The following is an 18,812-nucleotide window of genomic DNA, read 5'->3' as shown; positions in this document are numbered from 1 at the left end:
TACAAGGGACCTTGGGAGCCAGGTCATCGATGCCTCGGAAAGGGAAGATCCATTACATTGAGGTCATGTCCGATGATGAGGGCGAACAAGAAGAAATGTCGACCGAAGATAACCAACCCCACCATGACACCAACATCAGTATGAACCGTACGGAGAGAATTGCTACTTTGGTACAGTGCGGAGGAGCCATTGCATTGGCTGGCAACACGAGGTGCACATTTTTTCGTATACGGGGTACCCTACAAGGACAAAGGGTTACGGTGATGTTGGATAGCGATACTACTCTAAATTTCATCAACTCATCCTTGGTAAGACAAAGAAGTCTCCCTACGGAAGCACACGCAGGCTTTCAGGTCAAGGTAGCCGAAGGGACTTTCCTGCCTTGCACGCACCTTGTTCCTCAACTGAGCATCACAATGGTGAATCACATAGTGACTGAGGACTTCTTCATAGTGGACCTGGCTAACATGGAAGTTATCCTTGGCATACAATGGATGGAGACCCTCGATGAATACACTCAGAGTTTCAAACAGATGGACTTCACTTTTGCAGTTGACGGGAAGAAGGTTGTCCTCCGAGGAATGGCAAATGAAGGTTCGAAGGAAGTTTCTGCGCATCGGATGGAGGCAATCTTTCGGCACGATGACATTGTGTGGGCTACGCATTGTTTTATCTTGGCAAAACTTATAAAAGGGCAAAGAACACCTCCACAGGATGATGAGCTCGAAGATATTTTAAGTAGACATGAAAATGTTTTCATGGATATTCCTCCTGGCATACCACCCCACCTAGGGTTTGAACACACTATCAAGTTGGAATCAGGGACAAAGCCGGTCATAACCACACCGTACCGCCATCCCAAGAAATTCAAAGATGAGATCGAAAGAACGATTCAAGAATTGCTAGAGAAAGGATGGATCCATCCCAGTTCTAGCCCATTCGCGTCATCTATAGTCTTGGTCAAAAAGGATGGGACAATGCGCATGTGTGGACTACCGCGCTTTGAACCAAAAAACAATAAAGAACAAATATCCAATTCTAAAGATAGATGAGTTGTTGGATGAACTGCATGGCGCGGTCTATTTTTCAAAAATAGATCTCCGTTCCGAATACCATCAGATCTACATGAGGGAAGAAGATGTGGAGAAAACAGCTTTCCATTGTCACTATGGACATTATGAGTTTCTGGTCATGCCGTTCGGATTGACCAATGCACCTGCTACATTTCAATCATGCATGAACCGCATCTTCAACAAACAATTGTGTAAGTATTTATTGGTATTCTTTGATGATCTTATTTTATAGCAGGTCATGGGAGGAGCACCTGAAGCATCTAAAGGAAGTTCTAAGTATCATGGAAGAACAGTCCTTGTTCGCCAAGTAGTTCGAATGTGAATTTGGTATGACAAAAATATTGTACTTGGGGCACGCCATCAGCAAATACGGAGTTTGAGTGCATCAGGAGAAGATTCAGGCTATCCTTGACTAGCCTCCCCCAAAGTCACTCACAGATTTGCGAGGATTCTTCGGATTGTGTAGTTACTACAGGAGGTTCGTTAAAGGATTCTCCTAGCTCAACGCACCTTTAACAAATCTGACAAAGAAGGGGTCATTCCAGGGGAATGAAAAGGCACAACTCACCTTTGATAAGCTGAAAGAGGCCATGAGCACTTGTCCCATGCTGGCACTACCTAACTTCACCCGACCGTTCATTTTGGAGTGCGACACATCCGGAGAAGGCATTGGAGCGGTACTGATGTAAGATAGACATCCCATCGCTTATGAGAGCAGGAAGCTTATGCTAGCAGAACGCCTATATTCCATCTTTGACAAATAAATGTTGGCCATCGTACATGCACTAACCAAGTTCCGACAGTATTTGGTAGGTGCCAAGTTTGTCGTCCATACGGATCACAACAGCCTGAGATATTTTCTGGAGCAAAGGGACTTGAACGAACGGCAACAGAAATGGATAAGCAAAGTTCAAGCTTTTGATTTTGATATTGAATATGTGAAAGGGAAAACAATGTGGTCACAAATGCCTTATCCCGGAAACCCACCATCTGCTCACTAGACCAAATTTCCACTGACTAGAAGGCACATTTGTTAGTGGAATATTCTAAAAATACATTTGCCTGTGAAATAATGGATGGCCACACCCACGATGATCGATATAGAGTGGCAGATGACATCATCTACTATAAAGACCGGATATACCTGGTACCAAAATCCAAATTGAAGCAGAAGATCTTGAAGGAAATGCACGACTCACCTCTGGCTAGGCACCCAGGTTTCCTCAAAACTTACAGAAGTCTTCAGGAGAGGTTTTCATGGAAAGGACTTAAAGGGGACATGTTGCAGTATGTAAGAGAATGTACGGTCTACCAACAGAACAAGTCCGAACACACTCTTCCTATCGGGCTGCTACAACCCTTGCCAATCCCCAAACATGAGTGGGAAAGTATATCAATGGACTTCATAACAGGTCTTCCCAAGGTGAACGGAAAAGATTGTATCTTTGAGGTGGTTGACACGTTAACAAAGTATGCACATTTCTTTGTCATCCCCTCAAACCTACAAGGTAGACAAGTTGCCAATCTATTTTTTAGAGAAGTCTTTCGTCTACACGGATTACCCCAAAACATTGTCACTGATCGGGATGGACGATTTGTCAGTATATTCTAGACAGAATTGTTTCAGATGGCAGAGGCAGAATTATCGCCAAGCATGAGTTACCACCCGCAAATGTACAGTCAAACCGAGATTGTGAACAAATGGCTCGAAGGCTACCTTCGGAACTATGTCTCAGCACAACGACGAGCGTTGTTAAAGTGGATCCATCTGGGGAAATATTGCTACAATACCACGTATCACATGTCTATCAAGATGACACCATTCAAGGCTCTGTACGGGTACGAACCCCTCTCCTTCATCGACACAGTTCTGGGTGACAGTTGCGCACCAAGGGCGAGGGACTGGCTTCAGGAAGGACAGGACATACTAAGGGGCTTGAAAGAAAACCTATAGCGCCCACAAAATCAACAGAAGATGTACGCCGGTAGGCACCGAATAGAGAGGAGTTTCGAAGTGGGGGATCTGGTCTATCTCCTGCTCCAGCTATACCGACAATCTTCATTAAAGGGAACGGGAAAGGAAAAATTGAAGCCACAATTTTATGGCCCCTGTCGCGTGGTTCATTGCATTGGTGAGGTAGCATATGAACTGGAACTCTTGGAGGGAAGCCGCATTCACAATGTCTTCCATGTTTCCTGTCTGAAGAAAGGCATAGGGCAAAATGTCACAGTTGCTACCAACCTTCCGCCACTCAACGAAGAAGGAAAGCACATTTTGGAACCTACCAAGATCCTCAAAGTACGTGAAAAGACCTTACGGAACCGCATGGTGAAGGAATACTTAGTACGCTGGCGACACCTACCATTGGGTGATGCCACGTGGGAGGGCGAGCACATTCTTCAACATCTGGCACTGCATTTGCTTGAGGACAAGCAAACTTTGGGATGGGAGGACTGTAATGTCCCCATTATAAAATAAATTAAACTTTGTAACGGGCCGATTGCTTTAATTTATCTCGGTCCCATTTTTATTTTTGTATTCAAAATTTGTGTCACCGTCGGCTATCTTTGTACACCCTCGAAATGGTGTCCTGATGGGTATTTAAGCATGACTTGTAGGAAGTCTTAGGTATGCTTTTGGATTTTTATCTCTGTACTGCGAATTCCTATTGGAGTTCTGGATTGTTCGCCATTTCGGAAGTGAAAGATCTTCCCTATTTGGCTCGTGCGGTTTCGGTGGGATTCAGCCCTCACCCTATTCCGTTGTTGCATGTAATACCTTGTTCAGATCTAGCAAATCAGAGCATTTAGCCTCTATCATTGTGTGGATTTCATCAACATTTACTGTATTTGTGTATGAGCAAGACTAACGGTTACTCATTCTCCTTTACACCCTCTGTATGGCCTTGTTGAAATCCTATACAGTCTGTTCAAGACATTGTATGGCCTTCTATAAGCTACCGTACGGCTTTCCCCTCCCCTACCTGTACGGACTCCTGTTGCATACCTTCCATACGGCTCACACCTATTCCCCACACCACCGTATGGTGTACGGGTCATCAACACACATGCAAGTTGTAATAGTGTACGAACTACTGCCATACGGCCTCCCATGACCCCGTACTTACTTTCCTAAGCTCCGTACAACCTCTCCACCATACGGCTGCTCCAAACAGCTACCCTCACCGTACGGACATCATTCAAGAACATATTTCACAGCAAATATTTGTAAAACAAATCTGCTAATCACTCCATTACTAGACTGGGACACTACAAATTGGTGTCCAATACTAGGCAATATATCAAACCCATGTTAGGAGTTAAAATACCACCCAGAAATCAGTATTTTAGACGCTCACAAATCAGTGACCATGCACCCAACTAGGCTAATACAATTTCTCAAAAAATGCAATGACAAACATTCAGCAATGTATCATTCTTTCTCACCAATTTACAAATTGAAACCGTGTCCAACAGCAGAGATGATTGGCGTGGTTGAACAGACTTTTCAATCACCAAATTCTCAAAAATAATGAAGACCAAATTTGCAGCAGCACCAAATTGATTCTCCAATAGAAACCAAAGTCATCCTAGCCACAGTATGAACAGTAAGGAAGTTTCTCAATTGTTGGCATGCAACAATCAGCTACAGAAATAATGAAGCCTCACCAACCACAATATTCACAACTATAGGTAGGAAAACACACTTCTCGGTATCAAACCCTTATACCTCAGCAAGGGCACTGAAATCAAAACTTTAGAAGAAAAAAAAAAGCCACAAAGGCAACAAAAGCAAATAATTATCCAAGCATGCTTTTCCCAATGAAGCGAGCTCTCATTTATAATCTTTCGTTGGCCAAAGTTTCCTAAAAAACTCCAATTCAGAAATTGTGAAAGTTTCCCCAAAAAACTCAACGCTTGAAACTTTCCAACATACTTTTTAGAAATATCTCTTAATGTCATTATTATAATAATATAAATATCATTTTAATAATGCAACTTGTTAATTATTGAATAAATAAGAGCTCATGCAATTATTAACCTTATTTACTGCAGGTAACGACCAACTACAAAAACCACCCACTGCACTCCCAAAAATAGACTTACTAAAAATAGTAAGTTCACAACTAGGGCATCCAAAACACCCTGTCAGCTCACGAAGGTCGCTATGATGAGCTAACTCCATCAACTGCATAGACATGCCAAAAACGAAGACATTACATACTCTTACCTAGCTTATTGCTCGTTTGCTTCCATTGTTGCATCCAACCCTAATGACAAACATCGTTGTTGGTTTGCACAAGCTTCAGCCTTATTGGGCTCAACTAGGATTGAGATTGATCGCCTCCCTCCCTTCCAATACTCTTTGGAAGCCCCCACCCACCTCCTTCCCTCTCAGTAGGAATTGAATGGGTATGTTTGACTTGACATCGACAAACAGTACATTAGCACTACCTATTGCAGCCCCAGTACTGGTCTTCGATCGAGGATGGCCTATACTAAGAACTTTTTGGACATTCAGAATGGTGTCATTGTGCACCCCCAATACCTATCTCAACACTAGTATCATTCCCTTTGCATCCTTGGGCTCTTTCCAAGTTGGTTCCCACAATCCCTACATCTGACCACCAAATCAACAAGGTCAATTGAGCCTGTTGCCTTTGTACCTCAACCAAGGTCAAGACTGAGGTTCACTTTATCTTCTGATGCCCCATTTACAACGTATTACACCACGATTGCTCCCAAAATTTAAAGTTCAAGTCATATTCCCTCCACTTTGCATGCTAAATTCAAACAAGGAAAAAGACTTTGAACTCCTTGGAAGTTGGTTCAAAGCTGTTCAGAATGGTTCAAAAAGGTTCATGGGTTCAACAAGCTCATAAGTTCAAGATCCAAGTTTGAAGACTTGACTAGTCAGTTCAGAGGTATAATTCCACACTTCAAATTGGTTTAGTTAGGTTCATGCAAGTACAGCTAGGTTCACAGAGGTTCAAACAGGCTCACAACAGTTCAAAAAGGTTCAGCTAGGTTCAAGGCGGTTCATTATGGTACAATGTTGTTCAGACTAGTTCAAACTAGTTCAAGATGGTCCACTCCAGTTCATGACAATTCAGTATGGTTCGGCAGTGTTCACACAAGTTCAACATGTGTTAGAACTAGTTCACGATGGTTAGAACAGGTTCAACAGGGTTCACACAAGTTCAAGGTTCAGTTTCAAAGGTGCAATTTCAGTGATTTAAGTTTTAAAAAGGTGGTCATAGTGTATCAAATTGGCAATTCTTTGTAATTTTGGTAAGCTATTATTCTCAAAACATCAATTTGATATATGACATCTGATAATCCAATCTTGGGATAAGAAAAGTGCAAGTTTTGTTCGGGTCATTAGACTTCACAGAGCTAGTACACATTCATTTCATAAAGTCAAGTACTTAGTCAATAGCATTCTAAAGGCTCACGATAGATATCTTATATGAGCCATTATTTTGTATACCATGGGAAGAATGGGCAGAAGTGTGATGATTATGATCATTCAGCCCCACAACATTGTGTTGGTAGAATCCAGTTGTGGAACAGCAGGGTCATTCACAATCCTGACAATCAAGATATAACAAAAATCAACATTGGTAATGTACTAAACTCAACTGGTGAATATATTGAAATGTTGGAAGCATATCAAGGGAATCATTAAATGTGTAATTACCCTCTCTGGTTATAGCTTAAACAAAAAACTAATTTCTTTCATTAATAAACAATCTAGTATTTTGTCAAACACTTGGCAAGCATTCTCCAATACTAGCATATGATTTAAATTGCTATGGGCTGAACTAATCCACAAACTACAAATTCCCAAGTAGCAATCTTGTTAATTTAGTTCCAACTCATTTGCTAAACTTCTACTGGCTGAATTATCATACTAATTTAGTAATGAGCAAAGAACAATTTCCTCATTCAATGTCTATGCACAGTAATAAACTGCAGATTCATTTATTTATATCAATTGAAAACATAGAACCTATTATAGAGCATCCAATTAAATTCTTAACCAAATTACAGCCTCGAGTGTCTGCTACATGACCCTCACATAGGATACTAGAGTTCCAAAATCAAATTGCGAACCTCTCAATGTTGAACGCAGCCCCACTTCACACAACATGGGCTCCCAACTTGGAACGCAAATCACAAAAGTCAATGCAAGTTCTCCCAGTACAATTGCAGCATGTCTAAAGATAAACACAAGCCCTAATTGGAGTTTGCTGACCTGTCAAAAGTGATCGCAGGCATGAAAAATAACACCAGTTGTTGCTATAGGAGAATATGGCAGCCTTCAAGAATGCACAGCAAGCTCTAACCAACATACACAAGTCTGTAATATATAAACGTTACTCCCAGGTTTTTCAAAATTGATCCCAAAATTCTTAGCTAACAAAAGCTTCTCCCACCCACAGATGAACACAGTAAGGAGATGTCACAATCTCATATCCAATCCATTATACATCAGCAATGGATGGAAACTCACAACTCAGAAACCCTCACATGAAATAATCAAAAGATAAATCACAGCAGTAAATTCAATCCCATCAACGGAGGCAAACTAAAGATTGAATACCAATTGAAGTTCATCATTTTCAATCACTAGACATCCCCAAAAATACAAAGAGGAGATTGAGAAAACCTTCAAAGAACTATTAGAGATGGGGCATATACAATTGAGTAGTAGTCCCTTTGTGTCATCAATGGTACCAATGAAAAAGAAAGATGGAACATGAGAATGTGTATTGATTATAAAGCATTAAATAAGAAGACTATGAAGACTAGATACCCAATTCCCAGAATCAATGAATTGATAGATGAGCTACATGGAACATGTTATCCCTCAAAATTGATCTAATATCTGGATATCATCAAATCGGGATGAGAGAAGAGGATGTGTCAAAAACAGCTTTCAGATGCCACTATGGACACTTTGAATTCCTAGTACTTCCTTTCGGACTCACAAATGCACCAACAACTTTCCAATCTTGCATGAATCGTACATTTAGACAACAGTTATAGAAATTCCTCATTTTTTTTATGATATCCTTATTTATAGTAAGATAGGGGAGGAGCACCTTAGACATATTAATGAAGTATTCAATATCTTAGAAACAGAATCACCATATGCAAAAATCTCAAAATGTGAATTTGGGCTTCAAGAAATACTGTACCATGGGCATAAAATCAACAAAGAAGGGGTGATTATAGACAAGGAAAAAATAAAAGCCATTAGAGAATGGCCAAAACCAAAAACTCTTACCCAACTTTGGGGCTTTGTGGGACTATGCAGCGACTATCAAGGATTTGTTAAAGGGTTCTCGAATACTGCAGCCCTCCTTACTGACTTAACAAAAAAATGAGATTTTAGTTGGGATGGTAAAGCACAACAAGCCTTTGAACAACTAAAAGAGTTACGAGTACATGCGCAACATTGGCCATACTAGATTTCTCTATACCATTTGAATTATAATACGATGGCTCAGGAGAAGAAATAGGAGTCATGCTAATGCAAAGGAAGTATCCTGTAGCTTTCAAAAGTCGCAAACTCATAAAAACTAAGAAATGTTATTATATTTTCGACAAAGAAATGTTGGCGATAATGAATGCCTTGGCAAAATTTCATCAATATCTAGTTTGTGGAAAGTTCATAGTAAATAGAAATCATAAAAGTCTACGCTTCTTCCTAAATCAAAAGGACCTAAATGATAGACACCAAAAGTGGGTAAGTAAAATTCTGTAATATCCCTTGCAATTCTGATTTTAATTTTCTGATTTCTTAACCTAAGAATTTTGTCAAACACTTTGCACACAAGGAATATATCGTTGATCTAAATTCTGTTTTTTGTCTAAATGTCAAAACTTGAATTGATACACTTGCAAAACTCTATTCAACCAACAATAAAGATGCAAGTATTTTTCTATTTTTTTGAAATATATAGGCATTGACTACAAATGAGAAAATATGCATCTACAGCAATAAGACATTAGTACAATGCCTTGGATGATTTTCAATGATATCCTAATCCCTTATAACAAATTCTGACGTAAAACTCTGATATAAATCAGATTACAATATCTCACAATTGATTTCTAAATTCTTACACATGCCCTAAGATATTCAAATTTATCCTCCATGTAATGCAAAATGAAATAGATAGGAACCTGGAAACCATTCAAGAAATCTGGATTTTACTATAGTGAGTCACTGTAGCAACGAGGGCACTGTAGCGATGTCATGACCCCTCCTAAAGAGAATCCTATGATTATTACTAGATAAAATATTATAATAATAATTCTATTATCGATCATTCAAGAAAGAAATAATATTGATAAATACTTATGATCTATTTATTTTACTTTATCATTTGTATTATTCATAGTAATAATATATATTATTATTATTCATAATAATAAGATTAAGATATAAGAATAAATAAATGTTACAATTACATTATAAACAATGAAATAATAACCTATCTAGATATTATCACATTTGAATATATATAATATTAATTGATTAATAAAATAATCAATATAATATTATATAAATTAATGATGCAAGAGTTAATATAAATGATAATACAATTAAATATGTTATAATAACATATAATATAACATAAGTAAAAATATATATGATAACCATCATATTTAAATAACATATTAATAATAATAACAACATATGTTATAATGTATATATATATTAACATAACTATAATAAATTAATTAGTTGACACCTAAGGACGTGGCTATTGGCCAATACCGAGCAACATGTAGATAAGCAACAAAGAACAACATAATAAATAACATGGAGAATGTTAAGTCAACAATTGACCATACTACAAGGATGATGGAATGGAATACCAAAACCAATAACGATAAATAGACAATAATATTGAAGGACCAGTACTGAACTAAGGAAGCAGTCATGGAAAGAGACGGAGGATGCGTAACTAGAAAATAGTAGAACACCGTCAGCAATATAATGGAGGGAGATCTCACGTCCTTTTTGATGAATGAAATGACACTTGCTGTCTTATAATTAAGGATACAGTTCAGTATGTTTTATAACAAATAAATGTTTTCAGGGATCTCCCATACGCAGCAAATAGTCTTTGACAGGAATATATTGCAGAATAAATCAACTAGAAGTTTGCAATCAACAAATACACAGTGGCAATTATGAACTAGATGAATATATATAACAATCAGTGAAATGCTTGATTGACTTAGCACATAATATATCCATGTTATAGTCACAATCTATTCCTCACACCAAAACAATATACAGATGGAGATTACAGAGACTTAACAGTCGGTCTACCACTTATGAACATATGATTGATGTAACTATCCTCATGATTAGAGGGATACATAGATAAGCCATAGTAAGCCTACGTAACATATAAAGAGGAAGAACATAAAGTATACCCATTGGGAAGAGATAATATTAAAGTTAGGCTTCCTGCAGTTAGTAGATAAAAAAGACAAAACACAGGAGGAAAACCCTTTTCAAATGCAACATATTTCACAAATTATGTTGACAGACAATATGTAGAAAGAAATAGTGCCAGTGATACATATTAAGCCATCACCAAAAATAAAGAGGAGGGTTTAATTACCGTGGCATACTTAGCCTCAGTCAAGATTCAAGACCAATAAGGAAAATATGGCCAAAAATATACAAATAAAAGGAAATGTCGTAAAAAAATGAATGACCCCCAAAAAGGGTCATCACAAATGGTATCAGAGCAGGATTTCCTGCCAACCTGTGAGATTAAAAGGGAAAGCAAATTCAGCAATCAGGATTTAAGCCATATCGTATTGCATTTACCAGCATTCAAACTACATGTGCCAACTTAGAAGCGCTGAAGTATGGAAAACAGAATCACACCCAAATGATCAAATCTGGATAGTACACAGATGTTAGTAAACAAAATTGATTTTACAATTGAAACAAGTTCCAAGCATATTTCTTCCACGAGACTAAAATTTTGCAAACATGGTCAGAACAGTTCGAGAGTTTAAATAGTATTTAAATATCTTGCAAAAAAATAATTCCTATTTTGAAGATTTCATGCAGATAACCCTTTATTATACTTGGAAAAGAAAACCAGAAATGCAATTATATGTGCCATGACATCTTAGCAAGCAACGGCGCTGATCAGTTCTTTGGACCCTGCCAAACATCACAATAGACATTGTAATTACTAATTAGTAATGATAAAGTATAAGGTTCCCAATAAAGACTAAAATACAGAAATATACTATACACAAACAATCTCGCATCCCCGTTGAATATGAGGACTGTTAAGAAATGTTATAGCTCAATGTGTCATGCTTATAATTCCAATGATTTCCTTCTTGCTTGGAATTTGCCATTGTCATGGCTGGTAAAATTTTCAATGCCCGTAAATATTCAGAGAGAAATATTGAAGAAGCATACCAAATAAAAAAGAGGTAAATTGGAATGGCCAGAACAACTACAGATTTGGCATAACAGGAAATTAATAACAGAACAATAAAAATCTGGAATATTCATACAAGTGATGTTGCAAATGAGGTACAATAAGAATAGTTAGAAATTGGTAATTGATTGATATGGTCAGCATTGAGATCACAGTAGCAGACAAATAATAATAATTAAGAGTAATCTACTATCATGAGAAGATTACTTGCTGGTAGCAGATGATGCAAAAATAACATCACAATGAATAAGATTTTTAAAAGGGAAACATTAAAAAGGTGGAGGACTGAATCGATGAAATGGAAGGTCACACAATCTTGTTGCCAATCATTCTTCAAATGCCCTAGAACCATAAAAAACTTATGCAAGGAAGGTTGGCATCACAGTTGATATGAAGTGTCATATATATAAAGTTGGCATCATCCTACTGAATAAATAAATAAACTAACTACTAGTGACCCTATCAACCAGAAACTAAAAGCGCTAGTATATGTTGTATAATAGCTCAGGGGTAGATGTGAACATAAACTATGCTATGTAGGAGATCTACTGTATATTCAAGTGACTGATCCGCTGTTTCAGAGACTATGTCTAGAGAATCAGAGATATTAGCAAATTGATTGGATAGATCTTTCAAGGCCACATTGTACTAACATTGAATGCTATGAATATTGATTCGACTAACATGCCATGTTGGAAGTTGCAAATGGTATTCATAAGGCCTTGTATTATCTTGCCGAATTAATGGCCATCTAAAGTCACGCCAGCATCATGAGAAAAGTCACAAGACCAGCAAGCCACTACTCATATGTTAAAGACTGATTGTTATTTCAAACAATCTCTTGATATACCGATTCAGGTTTGACATTTGCATGAGAGTAGATTAATTATGGAGCGAACTTCAATGCTTAAGCATTCATCAATACAAGACATAAAAGCATTACCACTACAATCGATTGAAGAGAAATGAGACCACATGAAACATTATATTCAAAGGGCTGACATCATAAGATTTGACCCACCATCATATGTCAAATAAGACATCTTTTTACCACGAATGCATAGAAGAGTAAGTGTACAGATTATACATAAGACATTAGTGTATCTTCTCTACCAATCAACGAAAAGAGAGGATCAATAAATTTGGAATAAACACAAACTACGCACCACAAAGCCAAGGCACGTGGAATTCACAAAAGCCAAATTGGGGCTCACTCCGCAATTATCTTGTTTCACAAACAACTCTATCATGCTCGAGGCTTGTTCTACAACAAATCTGTCATGCTCTCTTTCAACTACAAAGTGGAGAGGTGTCATGGTGCTACAATTACGTTGCCCTTAGTAAAGAAGCATTTGACAATATTGAGATTCTCCCAATGTGCATCAAACTCTCAATGACCGCTCTTGTTGTGTTGGCAATCACTAAAATTAGCAGATCGAAGTACATGAGGTACATATACTTTTATAAGGGTTATTGAAATTTATCATTACTATTATTTCTAACATTATATGAATCTGAATATAATAGAGTTAATGATAAATAAGAAAGTCATATTACCGATAGAACTATTATATTTAAATGATGAATAATAAATTATTCAATTATGTAGATAACTAACATTACAATGAATAATAAATTATTCAATTATGTAGATAGCTAACTATGTGTGTAATGTTTCATTATTCATTTTTGAATCAGAATTTCATAATCATAGTTATTTGATAAGGAAATAGAATGTTGGAAAGATATGTATTAAAGTATATATTTCAATTAGATTATTATATATTTATTGTGAAAAATTATTTATTCTTGAGTATGATATAAATCTTTCTCTTATTTCTTGTTTTTCTCTACGAGCAATTGCCTTGATCTTCTCTTTCGAGTATGTCTTGTAGAAAAGGGGATATTGATATTAGATTCAAAGGAAGTTTGACACTTCCAAGGTAAAGGAGCCTAAAATTTCATTGGAGACAAGCTCGTAAAGAAAGGGAAATACACAAAGGAAAATCATTAGTGCAAAAGTGTTTCGGTACATCTCCATGATTGACCTTTTCTCCCAAAGTGCTTAACTCACATAGAATGGGGAACTATTCAGCAAAGGTGGTTGAATCTATCAGGATCCTTAAGGTAGTTAAGAGTAAATAATGGATAAATATCCTATAATCACCACTTCAACACATAAGGGTAATGAGGTAAGATATATATTTTTTGTGCATATATTGCTATGAAATAATTGATAGTGTCTTTCTTATTACTGACACATTTGTTATTGTGAAGAATATTGAATAATCTATCAATGATTCTAGTTACAAAGAAATGAATTCAAAATATATGAAAAAAATGAAATATAAATATGTTGATTTAAGGAAAACATAGTAATTAGAATACATTTCAATTATAGTACAAAGAGTCTATCTCTCGTCCAAATTACGTAATCTTAGATAGGGAGTTGGTGGGGGGGAAGGCGAAGTAATTTCGAGCTCTTGTCGGATATGCTTGGAGCTTGTTTCACGCACCCTCTGCACCGTCATTCTACCATCAAGATGATCGTAACAAGGAGAAAGTTGTTTGTGTACTATAAGAAGAAATCTTTCAAATGAACTAAGTAAATTAAATTTAATACTCATCTTCTCATCCACATTGTGATATCCTAAGATAGGGAGTTGGTGGAGGGAGAGGTGGAGTAATTTCGAGCACTTGTCAGATACGCTTGGAGCTTGTTTCACATGCCCTCTGCACCGTAAATCTACCATCTTATGATGATCATAATATGGAGAGAGAGAAAGATACCTTCCAAAAGATCATGTAAATAAGAAAGGGGAACCCTACCACTTTCCTATGAAGTATGCAATCAGGAGAGAACACCCTATTGTAGTGCTAGTTAAGGGAAAGATAGTAATGGCTCCTTTTCACAAGAACCTTTCTAGCCAAACAAGCAATCCACTAAGTAGACCACCTCATGTGGATGCCTAACACCTACCACCTGGGCCAAGGGGGCCAAAGTTCTGCTCTCGGGCTTAGTATGGAATTGGCTTGGATTAACTTATTATTATTTGAATTTCTTTAAAGTTTACTGATGCTTATTTTGTGGTTGCAGGGTTCATAAGCCTAATGAAGAAGTATAATCATTGTGCATTGTTAATTTTAGGATCTAATCAAGGTTATGTATGATGTGTCTACATCGTGTCTACTTCATGTCTTCATGCATCAATGTGTATGCCTCGTGTTTTCTTTGTGTCTTCATACATTCATATGTATTCTTTGCATTCACATGCATACTACATGTGTGGCTCTTTTATAGAATAAATGAAGTAATATTACAAGTAAAAATTTGAATGGATCTAATAGTCAATTTCATTATATAAGGTGAAACAAATATGAAAATGTTTATTGCTTGAGGAAAAGCAAATTCGAGAGGGGTGGACTGTCATGACCCCTCCTAAAGAGAATCCTATGATTATTACTAGATAAAATATAATAATAATAATTCTATTATCGACCATTCAAGAAAGAAATAATATTGATAAATACTTATGATCTATTTATTTTACTTAATCATTTGTATTATTCATAGTAATAATATAAATTATTATTATTCATAATAATAAAATTAAGATATAAGAATAAATAAATGTTACAATTACATTATAAACAATGAAATAATAACCTATCTAGATATTATCACATTTGAATATATATAATATTAATTGATTAATAAAATAATCAATATTATATTATATAAATTAATGATACAAGAGTTAATATAAATGATAATACAATTAAATATATTATATTAACATATAATATAACATAAGTAAATATATATGATAACCATCATATTTAAATAACATATTAATAATAATAACAACATATGTTATAATGTATATATATATTAACATAACTATAATAAATTAATTAGTTAACACCTAAGGACGTGGCTATTGGCCAATACCGAGCAACGAACAACATAATAAATAACATGGAGAATGTTAAGTCAACAATTGACCATACTACAAGGATGATGGAATGGAATACCAAAACCAATAACGATAAATAGACAATAATATTGAAAGACCAGTACTGAACTAAGGAAGCAGTCATGGAAAGAGACGGAGGATGCGTAACTAGAAAATAATAGAACACCGTCAGCAATATAATGGAGGGAGATCTCACGTCCTTTTTGATGAATGAAATGACACTTGCTGTCTTATAATTAAGGATACAGTTCAGTATGTTTTATAACAAATAAATGTTTTCAGGGATCTCCCATACGCAGCAAATAGTCTTTGACAGGAATATATTGCAAAATAAATCAACTAGAAGTTTGCAATCAACAAATACACAGTCGCAATTATGAACTAGATGAATATATATAACAATTGGTGAAATGTTCGATTGACTTAGCACTTAATATATCCATGTTATAGTCATAATCTATTCCTCACACCAAAACAATATATAGATGGAGATTACAGAGACTTAACAGTCGGTCTACCACTTATGAACATATGATTGATGTAACTATCCTCATGATTAGAGGGATACATAGATAAGCCATAGTAAGCCTACATAACATATAAAGAGGAAGAACATAAAGTATACCCATTGGGAAGAGATAATATTAAAGTTAGGCTTCCTGCAGTTAGTAGATAAAAAAGACAAAACACAGGAGGATAAACCTTTTCAAATGTAACATATTTCACAAATTATGTTGACAAACAATATGTAGAAAGAAATAGTGCCAGTGATACATATTAAGCCATCACCAAAAATAAAGAGGAGGGTTTAATTACCATGGCATACTTAGCCTCAGTCAAGATTCAAGACCAATAAGGAAAATATGGCCAAAAATATACAAATAAAAGGAGAAGTCGTAAAAAAATGAATGACCCCCAAAAAGGGTCATCACAAGCGACAGCACTATAGCAACGTTACTATAGCAATATCCAACTTATTCCTTCAATCTTACTCCACAAATCTGGCCCTAGACCACAAATTTGGCACAATGAAAATACTGATTTGTTTTCTTCAATAGCTACAACCCTTTAGAAGATCTTTCACCACCTCAGTTATGCAAATAAATGGGAATGTTCATTTCCAATGACTAATGTAGCAACTGCAAAAACCCTTGGCTCCACCAGCTATCAAGTAATGTAGACGGCAACACATTCAATGTCCAACAATGAGGCTTCCCTCCCTATTTATTCTTTTCCTCCAAGAGGTGGACCTTCTTCTATGAGAAATAAAATAATATTTAGTTCCTACTTCTGGAAGACTCTTTTAATTTATTTATTTAGCTTTAATCACTTTTAATTAAATTAATTAAATATAAAGCCACCTTCTAATTTTAATATATTTAATGACTTTATAAGAAATTGGAACCCAAGGAGTGCAACCATTTGTGTTTCTCCATGAATTTGAATTCATTGTTATTGGAGATGGCTCTAAAATCGTCGTCTTTAAATCCATTGTAAGCATGCTCTTTTTGCAACTCCATATCATTTTATTTCATTTAACTATTTTTCATAAGATATGTACAACATTGCGACAGCGTCTCTTCAAACATACAATGTAGTAGTTCTCATCAATGGCTCATGACCTTTTTCCTTAAACATTTACAAGATAGCTGAAAGATCATTGTATACATACTCTTCATTACTTACTGTCTCATAGCTAGATGATCATGATTATACTGTAAGTTCTATTAACAATAATGATTGCCCATCCTTGTAAGCAGCAAAACCTCCTTCTAAGAAGATGTAATTGTAATCAATAATAACATTTGCCTGGCTGTTCGATTATTTTGCTAAGTCCGAAACACAAAGAACTCAAACAGCCACAATCTTTAGCAAGATTTGCATGAATTGTAACATCTCTCGAGAAAGCTCCTTTCTTGTAGGATTAACCATCCCATCCACATCGAACAAAGAAATCACACCTGGCTTTCTTTGCCATTTTATAATGGAGCTACTTGTAAAAACCCTGTCTGATCTCTGTTGCGACACTGATGTGTGAACTCAATTCCCCTTTTGTTTATTCTATATTGTTTTCTAATTTCAATAATTTTGGAATTTGGATATGAAATTGCTTAGGAGAAAAAAAATTACATTGAACAGAATTCTCATCAAAATATGCAATGATTTATATTATTATTTGCACAAGCCAAGAAAAGTACAATATTAGATGAACCTAGTTTTAGAAAACAACAGCAGATGTTTGAGGATGAGATCACGTCCAGAGCCAAATGACTGACCAGAATTTAATATTATGCCACAGGCAGGCAGCAATTCTTAACAATGTCAACACGTGTGCTAAAGACCCTCCAATGGCGACATAGATAGTTTGGTTGTAGTTCCGACTCCCCTACAATAATTCCGCACCCCAATTGGTCTCTGAAATAACTGTACGCAGCCTCTGAAAACACTCACGTGGCCAGTAGTAATGCTTGCCAGTTTATGATAATTGTCATCCAACCCCTCCAAACAATAAATGTGGATCAGAGACTATGCTGAAAGCAATTATTGTTGCTGGATGCCGCCTTAAGATGAAACTCGGCCCTTCTCTATTTCCAAAAAACTCGTCTCCCAACTTGCAGACTTCAGAATGAAGGTAATTCGATTTCACTTCCCAATTTCAGTCAAGTACCATTTAAACAATCTCCAAAACACAATATGAATAGTAGGAAATATGCAATGCAATTCTCAGGAAACTTCTCAAAATCCCTCAGTAGGATAATCAATAAGAAAAGAGTATCCAATGTAATAATCAAGATTCTTCTCTTTAGCTATAGAAATACAGTAGGAGAGTGTTGGCCAATTGTATACTTCAGCACAATTGCCAAGAACTTCTCAGACGAGACCCTTATACTTTAGCAAGGGCTCACATTTTCAGAACTCAAGAAAAAGCCACAAAAGCACAAAGCAAATAAATAATCAAGCGTGCTTTTTCTCAATGAAAAGAGCTCTCATTTATAAGTTTTTTGTTGGAAAAAGTTTCCATAAAATTTCACTTCAAAAAAGGTGGAAGTTTCCCAAAAGAACTCAACAATAGAAACTTTCCAACTTGTTTTTTAAAAATATCTCTTTAAATCATTATTATAATAATGCAACTCAATAAATAAATAAGAGCTCATGTAATTATTAACCTGATCAACCGCAGCTAATGACCGACTGCCAAGCCATCCACTGCGCTACTAAAAATAACAACTACCCATAATACACTTACTAAAAATAGTAAGTAA

General features: G+C 36.0%; 1 protein-coding gene across 8 annotated transcripts in view; it reads right to left on the bottom strand.

Moving 5' to 3' along the window:
• Positions 1–18,812, bottom strand: part of LOC149536178 (uncharacterized) — a 203,970-nt gene that overhangs the window by 159,779 nt on the left and 25,379 nt on the right. Inside the window, exons 1-2 of one of the 8 annotated variants that reach the window (XM_089803749.1) lie at positions 11,205–11,283; positions 10,939–11,012 (exon numbers count right to left, since the gene is read on the bottom strand). The exons of 6 other annotated variants lie outside the window; for them this stretch is intronic. In XM_089803749.1, coding sequence (XP_089659875.1) covers positions 10,939–10,944 — 6 coding nt within the window. In that variant the 5' untranslated portion in view covers positions 10,945–11,012; positions 11,205–11,283. Of the gene's footprint in view, positions 1–6,564; positions 6,665–10,938; positions 11,013–11,204; positions 11,284–18,812 lie in introns of those variants that run through there. One more of the 8 variants, XM_089803748.1, reaches the window with a different exon arrangement.

This window comes from Cupressus sempervirens, chromosome 10 (assembly GCF_028749045.1).
Source record: "Cupressus sempervirens isolate cs-2001-9-10 chromosome 10, ASM2874904v1, whole genome shotgun sequence".
NCBI classification, from domain to species: domain Eukaryota; kingdom Viridiplantae; phylum Streptophyta; class Pinopsida; order Cupressales; family Cupressaceae; genus Cupressus; species Cupressus sempervirens.
Note: the sequence above shows the minus strand (reverse complement) of the source record. Positions and strands in the feature narration are given on the sequence as shown.